The 18331-nt window shown below is 40.6% G+C and overlaps 1 protein-coding gene across 4 annotated transcripts; it reads right to left on the bottom strand.

The window, feature by feature from the left end:
• Nucleotides 1–1969: 1969 nt before the first annotated feature.
• On the bottom strand, nucleotides 1970–17925 carry LOC137331035 (uncharacterized protein C2orf72 homolog). 4 transcript variants are annotated; one of them, XM_067994625.1, is made up of 4 exons: nucleotides 17594–17924; nucleotides 17218–17518; nucleotides 2954–3070; nucleotides 1970–2201 (listed from the first exon to the last, which is right to left on the bottom strand). In XM_067994625.1, the coding sequence occupies exons 1-4, from the start codon at nucleotides 17876–17878 to the stop codon at nucleotides 2062–2064; spliced, it is 843 nt and encodes a 280-aa protein (XP_067850726.1). In that variant the 5' UTR covers nucleotides 17879–17924; the 3' UTR covers nucleotides 1970–2061. The 4 variants fall into 4 exon arrangements, with proteins under 4 accessions (XP_067850726.1, XP_067850725.1, XP_067850727.1 ...); XM_067994624.1 differs by having other exon boundaries at nucleotides 17218–17924; XM_067994626.1 differs by having other exon boundaries at nucleotides 17326–17924.
• Nucleotides 17926–18331: the final 406 nt, after the last annotated feature.

Below are 18331 nucleotides of genomic sequence, written 5' to 3'. Positions count from 1 at the left end.
ATGATAGCACCATGATTATATAGAAATAAAAAAGAAAAACGTGAATGTAGATGGATTGAAAGTACAAGATCTAAATTTTGTAGATTTTTTTCAATGCAGAGAAACCCCCCCTGCATAACTCTATAAAATACCTCTGTAATCCACCTATAAAAAGAAAAGCTGTGGCTTATTTACATACCCTCATAGTTTATTCATAGTTTCCCTTATCGTGGAAAAATAAATGAACTTTCAATATCTTGGCATCAACATTAAACTCTAGGTTGATTGCTACAAAACCAATAACCACAAGTGGTCTAATAATCTCTACTTTTGAAGTAACTTATCATTGTCCACCCCTTTTCCAAATTTAAAATACAGAAACCATTTTGCCTGACCTAGATAGTTTTGAGGGTAGGAGCCCAGACTATAAATTATGCAACCTACATTTACCCAAGCACAAAGATAAGATGGGGCTTTCACATTTGGAGTTCTAGTTAGCATAATTCAGGTATGTTACCGTTTGGTGGTAATAAGTAGGCAACCAAAAATGCAATGGGGATTGATGTTTGGGAATGTAAGCAGCTGATTTTTTAACGTTTTTTAAATTTATATACCCAAACTTCAATTAACCCCATTGTTTGAACAAAAGTATTGTCCCAAACAAATATTTTCAGTGGTGCAGTGCATCAGCTCAGGTGGATGGCTTAGTGCTGATTTTCTTCCATATGTCACTCACCCTATCTTTGGAGTAGGTGACTTTTGAATCAAGCTCTCTGCACCGGTGTTTGTTCTTCATTTTCCATTCTCAAAAATTTGGTTCCATTCTTTACACAGAATTGTGTGAATGCAGGCAGGAGTTTTAACATCAGCGCAACAATGGACTGGACTACCTATCCCAGTGCACCTTCTGCATGGTTACCATGCTACTCAAACAAAAGTTGAATTTACACATCCAGGTATTATCATCAAGAGGAGATTCTTTTCACTCCACTCAAACAGATTTAGTGGGTTAACTGCATAGTGTAATCTTTTCCATCAAAAAAGTTCAAATATATGTTCTCTGTAGTTAGAGCAAGAAAGATCTTTATAAATCTTTGATTCTATCTGTTGACATCAAAAGATAATTCAAGTCAGTTCCCTTGGGTTTTATGCACTAACTGACCCACTTTTACATATTTGTTTCATTTGCTTGACCCATGGATCTCTGTTGCCAGAAACCCTCAGCCTCAGTGGCAGCAAAATTTCTTTTGTAATTTCATGCTGATTCAAATAATTATCAAAATGTTAAGTTTAATCAGATGTGCACTATCTTTACAATAGGTAACCATATACCCTAAGAAACCCTCTACTAAAATTATTTTAAAAAGGTAATATTCTATTTCTTTTGTGAGCAAACAGAAATGAGAACTAGTTGCAATAAACTCACTTTTAAAAAAAACTTTACATCAGTGGCAGATTGTGGTAAAAGCTTGATGATATGCACTAAACTGGTAAAGTCTTTTTAAAAATATTAATGTAGTGTTATAAAATTATGGTTTTATCTATATGATAATATCCGTGTTCTTCACTGGATAGATTTTCACTCGAGTATTAAGTAAAAGGTTATGGATGACAGAAGAGGAAGGGATTTTAAATATTTTCAGGCAAACCTCTTAGATTTGCATACATTTCTTCACCTGGCAGAAGTCTACCATAAAGACTTCTCTTTTCATTATTGTCAACATCTCTTCTGCAAAGGAATTGATTCAAAATGGTGAGCTGGTCAGTGTCAGGACTCTCCTCCCATTTTTACAGTTGGTGAATGAGTTTGAGTGACAGACAAATCTCAAAACAAATACACATACCTTCTGATCATAGGTTAAGTCAACCATGTGAACTACAACACCATCATATATTTCAAATGATTCTGGAATAAGTATTTGCTCAGTTAATCCAGACTAACAACCCTTCCCAATCAATACACTGAAAAAAAGGGAAAATACCACATCTGGAAAATCAAGTATTTAATTTGTTTTTCTCAGCAAGTCCTGATACTCCTTAATAAATGTGCAGGTGTAGAAAATGGTGGTTTATAAAAATCATTTAAACTTCAGTTTCCATATTCATTCCATTGTTTCCACTAGAGTCAATCTGTAGGTCATGGGTTTTACAGACATCATCCATGGATGGACCCACTGTCAATTGTTGTGAAGTAACATCTGTCCCAGCATCCTTGGATATTCCTACAAAATACAAGGTGCAAGTGTTTCAAATATGATCCCACGGTTACCATTTGTTTTAAAGCCTAACAGATTCTAAAATGTGTTATATTTTCAGTGCTTCCTTCAGTCCATTTGACTTTTGCTCATCAACATGAGGGACAACAGAGCCAGGGAATGAAGGAGTTTCCACTTTTGGCACCAAGCATCAGTATCAAATACTCCAAGGTTAGGTATAGCACGAAGAGATGCAGGGTAAAACTCCTTTCACTCTGCCCCAACAGAGCATTTCAAAAGAGCAGTTCCACCAGGACCATGGTGATATTTTTCCATTTCCCACATCAGTCATCCTGTTGGCACTCTGAGTGAGATTGCTAGTTAATGACAGTTTTGTGCTAAGGGCCTGAATTCACTGGGAAGTGGATGGAAACAGCCCAAACTCATTTTACAGAGGACCCTCACAGCAATCAGAAAGTGGAAACTTTGAACCCATCATTCTGGGTTGGATTTGAAGCCAGATCTCACCCAGACTCCAATGTTATTTTGAATGTAGGAAATGGAGTTCTGACCTGCTAAGGATGTCTGAAGACAAGGAGCAGCTTTAAAAAAATGTGTTTTAACCCACAGCACCACATAATCTCCACTATTTATTTATGTTGATTTTATTTGGATTAACCCATTAAACAAGAGAGCTCCCCCAGTGGCCAATAAAACTGCCATGTCTGCATTGCCCACATCCTAAGAACAAAAATGAGGCATTGTCTTTTTCCATTTACCTTCTTGTTCTATACCATTCCGAATGTTATTAACTTGTCTGTCTTCTCTACGTCTTCTGGTATTCCGGAAGAAACAGAGAATTCCAGAAAAACACGTTTGTCTTCTCTTCCTTATGTCTGTAAGCAAAATAAAAGTTCCTTAGTTTCCGATTTCATCAAGGCAAAGCAATTCATTTCAATCAAGTCTTTTATTATTGTGGCTTTTTTCATTCCTTTCTGTTCAAGCAATGCTCAATATCTGCAAGAATGACATGGAGGGAATAAATATTCCCTCTCCCTGGCATTATCATGATGAGCAGCAGTACACATCCCCACCTCTGTTCATTATTTACTGATTAAGGAGGAGAGCAACGTTACAAGTAGATTTAAACATGACCTAAGTCAGTGGAAATCTATAAGCACAGAATTTCTGCAGGCTCTTAACATATGCATATTCATAATTTTTGCAGATTCCATGCAAATCTACAAAACCTAAGCTTTCAGATTTAAAGGAAGAGCTGAAATTTAGGGAGAGTGGAAGGTGGGAGTAATTGCATCTGCAGGTGACAAAAGACATGAATGAAGGTTTCAGCAGCAGATCAGCTCAGGTAGGGCAAAGGCAGGCAATGTTACGGAGGTGGAAGTAGGCACTACTTGTTTTGGAAAGGATATGGAGTCAGAAATTCAGATTTTGCTCGAATATGATTCTAAGGTAGCAATCTTGTTCAGCATGAGACTGTGGCGAGGGAGGGAGATGGAGTCAGTAGTGAGGGTGTGGAGTTATACCAGAAACCAAAGACAATGGCTTTGGTTTTCCCAATGTTTAGCTGGAGGAAATTATAGCTCATCCAAAACTGGATATTGGACAAGCAATCCAGTAGCACAGAGGCAGTGGAGCAGTCGAGAGAGGTGATGTAGAGGTACTGCTGGATGTCATCAGCATACATGTGGAGGCTAACCCCATATCTGTAGATGATGTCACCAATGGAGCAAGCATGTAGATAATAAAAAAGGGCCATGGATGAATCCTTAAGGATCTTCTACGATAATGGTGTGGGGTTGAGAGGAGAAGCCATTGTAGAGATGCGGTAGCTGCCATCGGATAAGTAAGAATGAAACCAGATAAGGGCTGACCCAACAAGCTCGATAACAAAGGAGGGGTACTGGAAGAGGATGGTGTGATCAATCATCTCAAAGGCTAGAGAGGTCAAGGAGGAGGCATAATGCACCACGGTCATAGACACAAAGAGTGCTGTCTGTGTCTTTGGTTAGGGTCATTCTGGGATGTAGAAGGGTGGACAATTGATTGGAGAGATTCAAACAGGAAGTTATGGGAAACAAGGGCACGGATCGAGGAAGTGACAACATGTCCAAGGACTTTGGAAAAGAGGAAAGGGAGGTTGGAGATGGGTGATGGTGACGAAAGTTCATAGAAGATTTGAAAAATGTAACTGTCTACATAGCATAAGAGGAATAAGTACAAAAAAAGGAGTCCTATTTTAAAATTCACACGTTCGGGGCCCAAAATTCAAACGACACAGAGCCGTCTTCTCACTTTGTGGGCATGGTACTGACCTCACTATAAATTCCGGTGTCAGCTAATTTACTTATGCAGAGGCATGGAGACTGTGTAAACACACCTTAAAAGGGCCCTTGAATAACTTGGCTACACTCATTTACATTAACACTTAATTTCTTGTCCAATTAACTTTCCATGCAGCTACACTTCTTCATGGGTCAGAATAATAAATTAATTAAGAATTCACTATAAAGCTTTTGCTTGCTAAGTGTGTTTTCTCATCAATAGAAATAAAAGGTGTGAGGAAATTATCTTGCTGATTTCACTAAATATCTCAGAACATTTCACAGGAACACTTGAAGAACTTTAACTTTGCTTCTGGTCATGACAGACCATGACATACATCTTCACTGACTTGTGCCCCACCATGTATTACATGCTGACCGACAGCTCAAATCCAATATGGTGTTGAGTAGCTTCCTTTTGCTTCATCCCTTAGGCATTCAACTGCTCTATTTCAAAATCATTTTTTAAAAAAAAATGAATGAACTACGTATTATTTATATATAGTTCAATTGGTACTGCAATTAACTCAATTCTTTGTCAGCCATTTAGTTCTTTTTATTCTGAACTTGCATAAACAAGCAGCTGTAAATAGCAATAAAAGGGAAAACATGCCATTTTAAAGTATAACTTCTTTGGATCCGGTCTGTATTTTAATGTGTATGATTTATTTCATATTTAAAGAGAATAATATGGGACAAATTAGAATTATGAAATATCATCTATATGCATTATTGCAGGATTGTTTCATATGGATTAAAATGTTACTACTTTGCTAAAAATATTTTATATAAGTTTTTCAGTGGTTTAGCAGCATCCCTTGGGTTTAAGTGTCATCTCAGGAGCAACCCTATTATACTGATATAGCACAGCAATTAAAGTTGCTGTACCTCAATTCATTTTGTAGGATTTCATCCTTCTCTTCCATTACCCCTCCTCTAAATCTAACCATTTGATTATTAAACACTGAGTTTATGAAGCTCAGATATGACGCATACCAGAACAGAGTTCTGGAGGTGCTACCTTTTTTTTTTAAATCAGTAAAGTTCAATGGCACCAGTGTTGCCCTGTCCTAGCCCCGTTATCACAGAGTATCAGCCTCAGCTTTTTTTTGGGGGGTTGGGGGGGGTGGTGAGTGGAGTGGAGATGGGAAGAGGGAAGAAAAGGGGGGAATTTTCAACAGTTTTACAAAATCTTTATTTGTTATAGTTAGCTGCAAGTGCAATAAATATACAAGAACAGAGATCCTGGTTCATCACAAGTCCTGACAATCTGAATGGAATTCCAGCTGATCCTTTCAAACCACCCAATTCCATTATGTGTATGTTAACATTAATGATTAATGTTAAGTAAGCAAAGAAGTAAAACCTGGAGGATTCAGATCTTTAAATGTTCAACTTATTCTGGATATTCTTGTTTGTTGTTCATTTTCTGTGTTTATATTACAATACAACTGACCAACCGAGTAATGAACTCATTCACAAATCCACTGCCTTCTGATTCTCCAAAAGTGAATATACAGGAGTTCAGAACTGACTGAAACAGCACTGGGATGTAAAAGCTGGAACCCATGATCTTTGGGAACAAAGAATAAAAATCTTTATCTGCTTCACTGTTCTATGATTGTATTTACTGAATACCATGTATCACAGAAGAAAGGTCTGGCTACTCTGCAGCCATGTTTCAATTTAAATTGTTTTCTTTCTTCACTGATCTGTTTCCAAAGTAGTTTTTAAAAAAAGCCTTTTGTACACTTCATTAGTTTCATGTCAACCACTCTCAGAATGACAGATGTGAAACCATTTGGAATACAATGAAAGAGTTGCACTAGTTTAGCAACAAGGCATCAATTCAATTATGAAGAGGACTGTTAATGGTACAACATGGCTAGCTGTATGATTGCAGTAATGGTTGGGTCATAGAAGGTTTGAAGCAAAAGAGACCATTGCAAATTCCTAAACAGGGAGTTCTGAATCTCAGCTGGTCTATCAAGGAAAACACAGTACGATTGCACGCTTTTAGCAAAACAAAAAAAGGTTCATACAGATGATATTTTCTTCATCTGTTTCCCATCCTCAATTTGCATCAGTTGCCCCAAACCATGCTCCAGTCTCTGGCCGATGGCACTAGTTCTCAAATTATGTCAATGGTGTGGTGCTGCACATTGCAGGAAGGGACGAATCAATGTGAGACACTCCCACACACCTTCCAATAGCCACACCAAGAGGCAAGTTACTGCAGAACCATACTCCAGCATAATTGCCTTAAAGAAAAACCTTGTTTGTTTTTATTCAGTTAATTTGTAATTAAAGTACCACCCTTCTGGGCCATGCTCCTGAGCTCACATTAACCAAGAGTACTGAAGGCCAATAAGCTTGTTCCTATACAGTATGAATTTTCAGCAGGATTTCCTATGCACACATGAATCCCTGTGGTCCTGCTTTAATATAAAATTGTTTTCTGATATGCTGCCATTTCTACATGTCCACTGAAATAGAGCTCATTTTCTTTTAGGCTGGTGGTAACATTGTTGACTAGACTAGATTGTTTATCATAAAGATTTTGAGAAGGCTCTTTAGAGTGATTGCAACAACCAAAGGAACATCACCTCCTTCTGATGACTGATCAGTTCGCCAGTCATGTGATAAACAAGGCCAGGAAATGCCTGAATCAAACCCTCTGAAAGGTTCTATTAATGCATTCAACAATCTGGAAAACTAGTCTAAGTATTAGCCAATGGAACTATATATACACCTCTAATAAAATTAGAACATTTAATTTTCCCTTTATTACTGAAAAGAAACTCTATTATCTAATAATGTGGTTAAACAAGTTATTTTTAGTAGTTTGATTAATTTACATCACATAATGTTACATTACAATATAGTCAATGGTTTACAAACAGCAAGTATTCAATGATTTGCATACATTATTTAAGCACATTTATCCATTCCACTTCCTCTCAGTTTCCACTTTACCTGGGTACAATATGAGGGGGAAGAAGATAATATAAAGGTCAACAACCCATTCAATCAAGCAGAAGTAGTTGAATCAGACATTTACACTATTGATTCTATATAATCAACACTTAGGGACACCACTTAGTCATTTGAAATTGTCATTTCACTTTTACTATAAAGTCCTCAGCAGTAAAATATTTATGTGAGGGCTTTTCATTTTCCCCAATGTTTCAAGAGTGTTTACATTAACACAAAAGATTTGTGTACTTTATATGCTTGCTACCTTTTCTTGTTTACAATTTTATTAGCTATTTCAAGTACTCATGATTTTAGCAGAGATAACGTTAATTGTGCTGAGCATAATGAATAACTTGCATTTATGCAGCACCTTTCATGACATCAGGATGTCCTAAAATACTTTATAGCCAATGAATTACTTTTGAAGTGGAGTCACTGTTAAGATGTAGGCAAACTTAGCAGTTAATTTGCACACAGCAAGGCCACACAAACAGTAAATGAATGAAGGGTGGTATTTGTTGAGGGAGGGGACACTGGAGAATTACATAGAATCTACAGCACAGAAACAGGCCATCCGGCTCAACTGGTTTATGCCAGCGTTTATGCTCCACACGAGCCTCCTCCCACCCTACTTCATCTAACCCTATCAGCATAACCTTCTTTTCCTTTCTCACTCATGTACTTATCTAGCTTCTCCTTTTACCATGTTTTTTACTTTTACCATGGGATCTTTTACATCCACTTGAGCGAACAGATGGGACCTTTATTTAATATCTCATCCAAAAACCAGCACCTCCAACAACGCACCATTTGCTTGGTACCACAATAAAGTGTCAGCCAAGAATATGTGCTCACATCCATAGTGGGGTTTGTGCTCACGACCGTCTGACTCAGAGGCACAAGTACTACCAACTGTGACAAGCTGACACTTAACAGAGAAAGTCAAGGGAGGGAATAAGGGAGGGAATCAAGAATAATTCATGAGTAACGGTTTGTGAGATACTATAGGTATGGCCGCTTTCTTTCAAAATTGCATTAACCCTCATCTTCACCTGTGAGACCATGATTCACATTTGTGTCCTTCTGAAAGTTATATGAGAAGAGTCCTTTTCCAGAGTGAGGAGATGATGAGGAAGCACCATTGCCCAGTAGCCTTCCCTGACTCTATGATGGCTAAAGCAGGAGAATGTGCACGAATGCACAATCTAAGCAGACTCCACAAAATAAAGTGAATGAAAGCAGGCATTTAGGAAATGGCAGAAGCATAAAATAATGCATTGGCAAGGAGAAGAAATCAGAGTCAAGTTAGGATGGAGAAGAAAAACTGGAGATAGAATCATGGAAAAGAAGTAGAAAAAATAATGCTGACACCATAGCCTACTATTTTTGTCATTTATTCAAGACACCAAGGTTCAAACACCATCTCCTGTTACTGTGTCACTTAGGAACTCATACACCACCACAGCACCTCAGTACTTCTCCAGGCCATTTAGCTGGAGATGCAAACCTGTTTTGACTCTTCCCATCATTTTTTTTGTTTGCCTCGCTGGAGAGCAAGAGAAACAAGAAAGCCCTATTGAGGCAGGCAATAAACTCTAAATTTATTAAAAGGACCTTCATCATTACTATGGATGCTGGGAGAGCCCCTTCTTCATTAAAAGCCTCTTGCTTTTGCTCACTCTCCAATGAGAGAAAAGCCCATAGTCAGGTGGCCTACGAAAAAAAGGAAACAGAAAAAAAGTGAAGTGAAAGGGAAAAGAGATGAAACTAATAAATTAAACTACCTAGCTGTCAATGGCCCAGTTGATAGGCACTATGGGAGGAAATTTAACCCCCCCAGGATGGGTTTGGGGGGTGGTTAAAATTTCAAAATCAGAAACCCAACCCCAACCCACCCACTTCTGGTTTTAACAGAGGTGGGTTGGGGGGGGGCAGGTGACTAATTTGCTCTCCAGAGGCGGGTCCATAATTCAAATATTTTAATGAGGCTGCAGCCTCAAATTTTAGCAGGCATTTAGATTTAGCGCCTGTGGGTCAGGTTTCCCAGAGCTCAGAAAATCCAGCAGCTGGAAGGAGGTGAAAACAGCCGGATACAGCGGGTAAGTGTTTTTCCAGCACTGCTTGTGGGCCAAAAGGAGCAGGAGTGCTTCCCCCCACACAAGCAAACTTGCTTCCCTCCCCGCGATCCGCCGACTCCCCCGCCTGCAAATATTGGGGCCTATGATTTTGACGCAAATTGTTACCTCATGCTTATGACTGAAAATCGCCGCTCACAATTTGTCCAATGTTGAAAGCTGAGTTTGAACCGTGGAATATAAATGGATGGAAAATTCTAAATAGACAATGATGTTCACTTAGTGATTTGGCATGTAAAATAGGTTTATAAACTGACAAAATCCTGTCAGTGTATAGAAACCAATAAAAACTTAATTTGAGAGGAAGTACTAAATCCTAGTACATATGTTATGGACACATAGAATCAACAGAGTATGCCTTGCCTTTCGGGTTACCTTGAAATGGAAACCTTGTTGCCAGGTACTGGTTATTCTAAATATTATATAGAATTACAACACAAAACAGGCCATTTGACCCAACTAGTCAGTGTTGGTGTTTATCCTCCAACAAGCAGCAGTCCTAATACCTTGTGTCTGCTCTGTATCCATGTCCCTGTATCCCCCTTTCATTCAACCACCTATCTAACCGATTCTTAAATGTTGACATGGTCACTGCTTCAATCACTAACTGTGCAGTGCATTCCACAGTCTCACAATCCTCTGCCCTAAATCTCTTACATAAGAAATAGGAGCAGGAGTAGGCCATACGGCCCCTGGAGCCTGCTCCGCCATTTGATAAGATCATGGCTAATCATCTACCTCAACTCCACTTTCCTGCCCTATCCCCATATCCCTTGATTCCCTTAGTGTCCAAAAATCTCAGTCATGAATATACTCAATGACTAAGCATCCAAAGCCCTCTGAGGTAGTGAATTCCAAAGATTCACAACCCTCAGTGAAGAAATTTTTCCTCATCTCGTTCCTAAATGGCCAACTCCTTATCTTGAGACGATGACCCCTAGTTCTAGATTCTGTAGCCAGGGGAAACAGCCTCTCAGCATCTACACTGTCAAGCCCTCTAAGAATTTTATATGTTTCAATGAGATCACCACTCGTTCTTCTAAACTCCAGAGAATATAGGCCCATTCTACTCAATCTTTCCTCAGAAGACAACCGTCTCATCCCAGGAATCAATCTAGTGAACCTTCATTGCACCCCCTTTAAGGCAAGTATATCCTTCCTTAGGTAAGGAGATCAGAACTGTACACAGTACTCCAGGTGTGGTCTGCCCAGAGCCCTATATAATTGCAGCAAGACCTCCTTGCTCTCATACTCCAACCCCCTTGCAATAAAGGCTAACATACCATTTGCCTTCCTAATTGCTTAATGTACCTGTGTGTTAACTTTCTGTGATTCACGTACAAGGACACCCAAATCCCTCTGACTACCAACATTTCTTAGTCTCTCACCTTTTAAAAAATATTCTGCTTTTCTATTGGTCCTACCAAAGTGGATAATTTCACATTTCCCCACATTATACTCCATCTGCCACCTTCCCACCCACTCACATTTAATCTTATATCTATATCACCTCATTCTAGATCCTACAATCACTGGCAACAGTTTGTTTCGATCCACTCTGCCCCATCCCTTCATAACTTTACACAAATCTATCTAATCATCCCATAACATATGACATATAAACAAATACTTTTCAGATGTTAAGCATTTAAAATAATGATTAGTATCAATGCAAGTACATGGTGTATCATAACCAGATCTACTGGTCAACAGATCAGTCACAGTAGCTCCACAGACCACATCAAGTGGGGGAAGGCATTTCCCCAGGTTAAAGCAAAACAGAACAAGTCAAGATACTGCTTTTGTGTGCAGCCTACTGACAGCCACTGGCCGCTCAAGTGGTAATTGGTTTGTCCGGTGTTGAAGGATGTCCCATCATTTATTGCTGATGTGTTCTGGGTTAACTGATCTCAGCCAGAGAAATAGTTGGGGTACTTTAATTTGCCTCAGCATACCCAAGCACAGGGGATAGAGGGGAACCAGCCAGTGTTTCTGCACATAGCCTCCATTCCTATTGAACTATAATGCTGAATCACTGGACCTTAAGCTGGAATGCTTAAGTAGCAACTGCGACAAAAAAACTACATCATTTAAATAGCAATTGGATAAGTATTTGAAAAGGAAGAATATAAAATAATATGGGAAAGGGGCAAGGAAATGGGATTAAATTAGATAATTCCATTTGAAGATCTGGCACTGTCGCAGAGACAATGGGCAGAATGACCATCTTCTGTGCTATAAACTCCGATTTCAAGATCTCCTTCATGTTCTCTGCTGGGACAACGGAAATCTTATTTCTTTCAATTCTTCAAAGACACGTTTTGTTCATATCTTTCATGTCTAACAGCTGCACCTCTTATCTTTGACAGCTCCACTTTTAGTCCCGCTTTATCCATTGGCATTCTTAAAGTAGAGAGGAAACAATCCTACAGCATAGCTAACTGTAAGCCCCTGCTATAATTTTGAAAGCTGCTCAAAGGTAGTCTTTTTGAGCACTCTTAGTGACTAGATACGAAGCAAAGCTTCAACATACATGGACTTGGGTCCTGGTGAAAAGTTGTCCACGGACAGTGACACTCACTGCCTCCTTTTGGCAGAAATGGAACTCTTACATCTCCTCCATTACTACAGCCGCCATCATGAAGCCATCTCATCAACTTTGCACTTTCGACAAAGCCCAAATTCCCTCCAAGACTTCAATACTTATCCCACTTATGAGGAGGCTCTAACATCCTTTGCACACTTGTGGACAAGATACAGAAAAACATTTGCTAGGCACCTCTGCTCTCACTGAATACCTCTTGGCCTCAAATCACTACCTCTGCCATAACTGCTCTTTTGTCTCTATATTTTATCAACACTACTATGGTAAGTGCTCCTCTGAACTTTCTTCTCTTGACTCTCCAAAGCTTCAAATATGCCATCCTATGTGATCTTTCGTCTCTCTACATCCTTACTGTGATGAAACCAAGACACACTGCTTGTCAGGGTGACATGGAACTTTAAACAACTCAGCCTTACACCAAATGACTGCAGATTACAAACACACTGACTTCCCTTCTGTGTTTTTCTCCAAGAAATGCCATCCTAAGTCTGCAAGATGCAGTCTCTGCTCACTGAGCTATAAATCACAGATCTCTCCAGCCAATCACAAGATTCAAAAATTGCTATCAATCAAAGTCATTACCCCCAAGTTGAGGGCCTACCCCTCGATACACGATCAGGGGTCCTCCAGGACTCCAGCTAGCTGTATGGTCTGCTGTGACGATCGAATGGAATGACACTTCCAACAGCCAGGTGTTGCAATAGTACTTTTGTGGGACAATGGAACCTCTAACAATATGAAAAAAAAGCAAAACACTGTCAGTGGTAGAAATCTAAAACAAAAACATGAAATGCTGGAATCACTCAGCCGGTCAGGCAACATCTGTGATACTGGGGTACGTTCCATACCTGAAACATTAACTTTGGTTCTCCCCACTGATGTTGCCTGACCTGCTGAATGTTACCAGCAATTTCTGTTTTTGTCTCCATCTCTAATAATACTTGATGTTTGGGCTGATAAATAATAATCCCCAGGATGATTAGCTAATTAACACTACAGGACAAATTGAACTGGTACTTTGAAGAAAATATAGTAGGCAAACAGATTAGTTCAAACAGATGCCTTTCTGGAATACTGTACGTAGCCTTGAGAGTTAACCACTTACATTCTGCTTCTAGCATTACATGAATACAAGTTTAAAAAAAAACCTAAAAATATCTATTTTGCCACAAGGGGTTTAATAAAGGTCTTCAAAATTATGAAAGGTTTTGAATGGACAAATAGTGAATGATTAATAGCAAACCAGACACAAGGGGGTATTCTGATAACCTGTTGTGTGAAAAAAATTCTCCTAATGTCTCCTTCTTTCTGCTAGTGCAGAGGTTTCCAAACCAGGGCCACGATAAGGTTACCAGGGAGGGCACAAAGAGGATGAGATGGTCTGGAATTCAAGCTGAGTTCCGGGTGCCCCATTGAGGGTGATCACATGTTTTACCATCGCAGAAATTGGCCAGAACCTATACGGAAGTGTGGAGATTGCCAAACAGATGATCCACAAAGCAGAGGTACAGTGAGGGCCTGGGCGGCATGGGTACTGCTGAGGGAAGGGCCGAGCAATTGCAGTCCTGCTCACTGGCCTCCTTGTCAGTCTGTGAGGGCAGCATTGCTTGGTACTGAGGTGAAATTCAAACACTCATTTGGGGTTTACAGTTTGATCAGAATTAGCTCTCAAAGGCTGTTTAAATGCGTTTGCAATCTAGTTGATTACATATTTATTTCATGCACTTCATTTATGATCAACATTTCTCAAAAGTTTACATCCATTTTTTTTAAATTACAAAGTTTCTCCCCTTTGCTGGGCTGTGGTTCTGTGGATAATGGAAGGCCTGCAGTACTTTGTCTGGTGGCCATTCGTTGTGTGTGAGTTGGCACAGTGAGTTAGGGTGTGCACATCTAATTTTGTTGCACTAAGATCCTGAAGCTCTGGGGCAAAGTTTTTTTTTAAGCCTGTATTTCTTTGTGGCTTGCTCACATGATGCCTCATCTTTGGCAATAGAGGAAAAGCAATAATTGGCAAAACTTTTTACAATCAAATCCACCAAAAAAAAGTAGTTACACAGGCATGCAAGATTGACAACAATAACAACTTGCATTTATATAGCACCTTTAACATAGTAAAACATCCCAAGGTGCTTCACAGAAGCGTAATTGGACAAAAATTGACACCGAACCAAAGAAGACGACATTAGCTAAGGTGACCAAAAGCTTGTAGGTTTTAAGGATGGTCTTAAAGGAGAGAGGTTGAGAGGTTTACATTGAATTACAATGAAACTACAGCACAGAAACAGACCATTTGGCCCAAATGGTCAATACCGGCATTTATGCTCCACACTAGCCTGTTCCCTCCCTACTTCATCTAACCCTATCAGCATACCCTTCTATTCCTTTCTCCCTCGTGTGCTTATCTAACTTCCCCTTAAATGCATCTATACTATTTGCCTCAACTACTCCTTGTGGTAACGCGTTCCACATTCTTACCACTCTTTGGATAAAGAAGTTTCTCCTGAATTCCTTATTAGGTTTATTAGCAACTGTTTTATATTTATGACCTCCAGTTTTGGACTCCCCCACAAATGGAAACATTTTCTCTACATCTACCCTATTGAACTCTATCATTATCTTAAAGACCTCTTTCAGGTCACTCCTCAGCCTCTTCTTTTCTAGAGAAAAGAGCCCCACCTGTTCAGCCTTTCCTGATAAGGATATCCTCTCAGTTCCGGTACCATCCTTGTGAATCTTTTTTGCACCCCCTCCAATGCCTCTACATCCTTTCTATAATATAGAGACCAGAACTGTGCACAATACTCCAAGTGTGGTCTAACCAAGGTTCTATACAGGTTTAACATAACTTTTTTTGCTTTTCAAGTCTATCCCTCGAGAAATGAACCCTAGTGCTTGATTTGCCTTTTTAACCTGCATCACTACTCTTAGTGGTTTGTGTATCTGTACCCCTAGATCCCTTTGCTCCTCTACCCCATTTAGACTCTTATTATCCAATCAATATGTGGCCCCCTTATTCTTCCTACCAAAATGCTCCACCTCACACTTATCTATATTCATTTGCCAATTACACACCCATTCTGCAAGTTTATTAATGCCCTCTTGCATTTTGAATCATTCTTCTTTTGTATTTGGAGGTAGAGGAACAGAGGGATCTGGGGGGAAAATGTACACAAATTGTTAAAGGTGGCAGGGCAGGTTGAGAGAGTGGTTAAAAAAGCATACGGGGTCCTGGGCTTTATAAACAGAGGAATAGAGTACCAAAGCAAGGAAGTCATGATGAACCTTTATAAAACACTGGTTCAACCACTGCTGGAGTATTGTGTCCAGTTCTGGGCACCGCACTTTAGGAAGGACGTGAAGGCCTTAGAGAGGGTGCAGAGGAGATTTACTAGAATTATTCCAGGCATGAGGGACTTAAATTACGTGGATAGACTAGAGAAGCTGGGATTGTTCTCCTTGGAACAGAGAAAGTGGAGAGGAGATTTGATAGAGGTATTCAAAATCATGAAGGGTCTAGATAGAGTAGGTAGACAAAAACTTTTCCCATTGGCGGAAGGGTCAAGAACCAGAGGGCATAGATTTAAGGTGATTGGCAAAAGAACCTAAGGTGCCATGAGGAAAAACTTTTTTTTTACGCAGCGAGTTGTTGGGATCTGGAATGCACTGCTCGAGGGAATGGTGGAGGCAGATTCAATCATGGCCTTCAAAAGGGAACTGGATAAGTACTTGAAACGAAAAAATGTGCAGGACTACAGGGACAGAGTGGGGGAATGAGACTAGCTGGATTGCTCGTGCATAGAGCCGGCACGGACTTGATGGGCCAAATGGCCTCCTTCCGTGCTGTAACCTATGATTCTAACTATACCCCGCAAGTTTTGAAATTGAACTTCTGATTCCAAATCGTTAATGTAAATTGTGAACAACAGAGGTCCCAGCACCGATTCCTGTTGAACATCATTTCATACCTTTTGCCAGTCTGAGTAGCTATCCTTAACCCCTACTCTCTGTTTTCTGTTTTGTAGCCAACTTTCTATCTATTCTGCTACCTGTCCCCTGACTCCACATGCTCTGACCTTAGCCATGAGTCTGCAATGCGGTACCTTATCGAAAGGAGGGAATTCCAGAGCTTAGGGCTCAGACAGCCGAAGGCATGGCCGCGAATGTTGGGTGAAGGAAGTGGGGTTGGACTATAGGAACTAAGGATATGGATACTGGTATGTATGAGGGGGGAGGGGACAGATTGTTGTTCCTTCACTTCTGTGTATCAGTCTCCTTCAGCCTCTACATTTTTCTCTTGCCTTACTGACTATTGTCTTTCCTTCAGAGTTCCTATGTCAATCTCACCTATCTGGGGACTGAGATCCTAAGCCTATCCGTGGGACGTGGATCCGAACTCTAGCTGAGGGGCGAGATTCTAACCCTATATAGGAACAAAGATCCTAACCTTGTCTGGGGGCAAAGAGTTTAACTCCAACTGAGTGCTGAGATCGTAACCAGCTAGCAAACAGGCTCATCCTACTCACTGTGACAAATGTAAGCCATCAAATGTTCAAGTTTATTTGGTAGTATAATAGTGGTACTGTTCTATTTCTGTTGCCTTCTTTCTTAAGTAAGATGTAATGTTAGCTCAGAAAATAAAATCCTCATGTTCTATGCAAAAATACTGCTTCTTAGAAAGAGAGGGGGTGCCAGGAACATGAATTTCAGTAGTGGGGTCAACAACAAAAAAGTTTGGGGACATCGGCACTAGATAGTTCTATGTTTCTGCCTCCTATTGGGCATCTATGCGCCCTTTTTGGGATCGTCGGACAATTATCGGGAAATCTTCGGCTCAGACTAGTATTAATGCGTCCTGCCACAACGACATTGATGACAAACTACATTCAATGGGGGTAAAAACATACACCAAAAAACAAAGACAATTCCATAACATGTAGGGAGAATCCTATAATGTCAGATTAGCTGTGAGTCCTGCTAGGTACCTGCTGTGACGCTCGAAACAGCTCGGAGGACAACACAGGTGGTCTTTTTCAGCTCTGTCATAGAGTCTGGCTGGTTGGATATGAAGGGAAGTGCCTGCACGCACTCACCCGGATGCCGGTGAAAGACTGTCCGCAGGTAATACTCTATAAGGCGGACGGCGACGCTCAGCTCCCCGCTAGCAGTGTCAGCGTGGACCACCCCGATGAGAGCAGGCAGGTCTTCCCAGGAACTGGACCGTTGCCGAACGTCCTTCAGAAGCTCTCGGATTACGAGATCGTTCTGCTTGTTACAGATGAAATCCTGGTGGAAGAGGAAGAGAATTAGCCGGGCTTTGATCCGCCTCTGCTCCTTACTCCCGTTAACCAGGTGGGTCACCTTGGTAGAAGAATCCAATAAGCCCTGAAACTCCCGCTCGTTGTCGGTCTCCGAGTCCTTGCATTGCGGCTCCATCATTTGCTGATTGCTCCCCGTGTCCGAAATTTTACTGCAAACTTCCCCAGAATGTGGAAACATGTTACTAACGAACTGAAACATCAGGTCCCGGCTCTCGCACACCTCCCCGATCAGGAAGATGCTCTCTCTGCCTCCAATGGCTTTGACCAGTTGCTGGAACTCCCTCTCGGTCCAGTCTGGATCTAAATCTGCTCCCCCTTCCTCCATCCTCAGCCCTTCACTCTCTCAGACCCCCGCGGAAAGTTACTGATCCCCGCTAAGCTCCGCCTCTCCGAATGCCAGCTGGCCAGGCATTGACCAATCAAGTACGCCAACACATAAAGGGGCGGTGCCGCTGCTCTTTGTGATGTCACAAGCAGTGGGGAATGGCGCTCCCTTTATTCACTTCTCTCACATACTCAGTGTTGGCAGCATGAGACTCTTGTGTAAACTGGCCCATAGACTGGTACTGGGTGTGAGAGCCCAACGCTACCAGGACAAATACAACTACAATTGCTCCCATTAGGGCACCATTATAACAAGGAACCCAGTCGAACTAAGAATGTGCATGGATTTAGTGTTAAATGCCAATCTGCTTCTCAGCATCAATAAAGCAGGCTATGCCCTGCAGTGCCAACTGGTTGTGGAAGGCTGCAGTCAAACTGGTGAACGCTGCATGAA

Source organism: Heptranchias perlo, chromosome 13, assembly GCF_035084215.1.
Source record: "Heptranchias perlo isolate sHepPer1 chromosome 13, sHepPer1.hap1, whole genome shotgun sequence".
In the NCBI taxonomy this organism is placed as follows: Eukaryota; Metazoa; Chordata; class Chondrichthyes; order Hexanchiformes; family Hexanchidae; genus Heptranchias; species Heptranchias perlo.
Note: the sequence above shows the minus strand (reverse complement) of the source record. Positions and strands in the feature narration are given on the sequence as shown.

Bases quoted from the DNA above. Each gene is read 5' to 3' on its own strand.
- LOC137331035 (XM_067994624.1), bottom strand. From the start codon at position 17,878: ATGGAGGAAGGGGGAGCAGATTTAGATCCAGACTGGACCGAGAGGGAG. The intron at 3,071-17,217 runs GTACCTAGCAGG...TTTTGCTTACAG, and splicing joins TGTTTCGAGCGTCACAGCAG to ACATAAGGAAGAGAAGACAA. The intron at 2,202-2,953 runs GTAAATGGAAAA...TGTATTTTGTAG, and splicing joins GAATGGTATAGAACAAGAAG to GAATATCCAAGGATGCTGGG.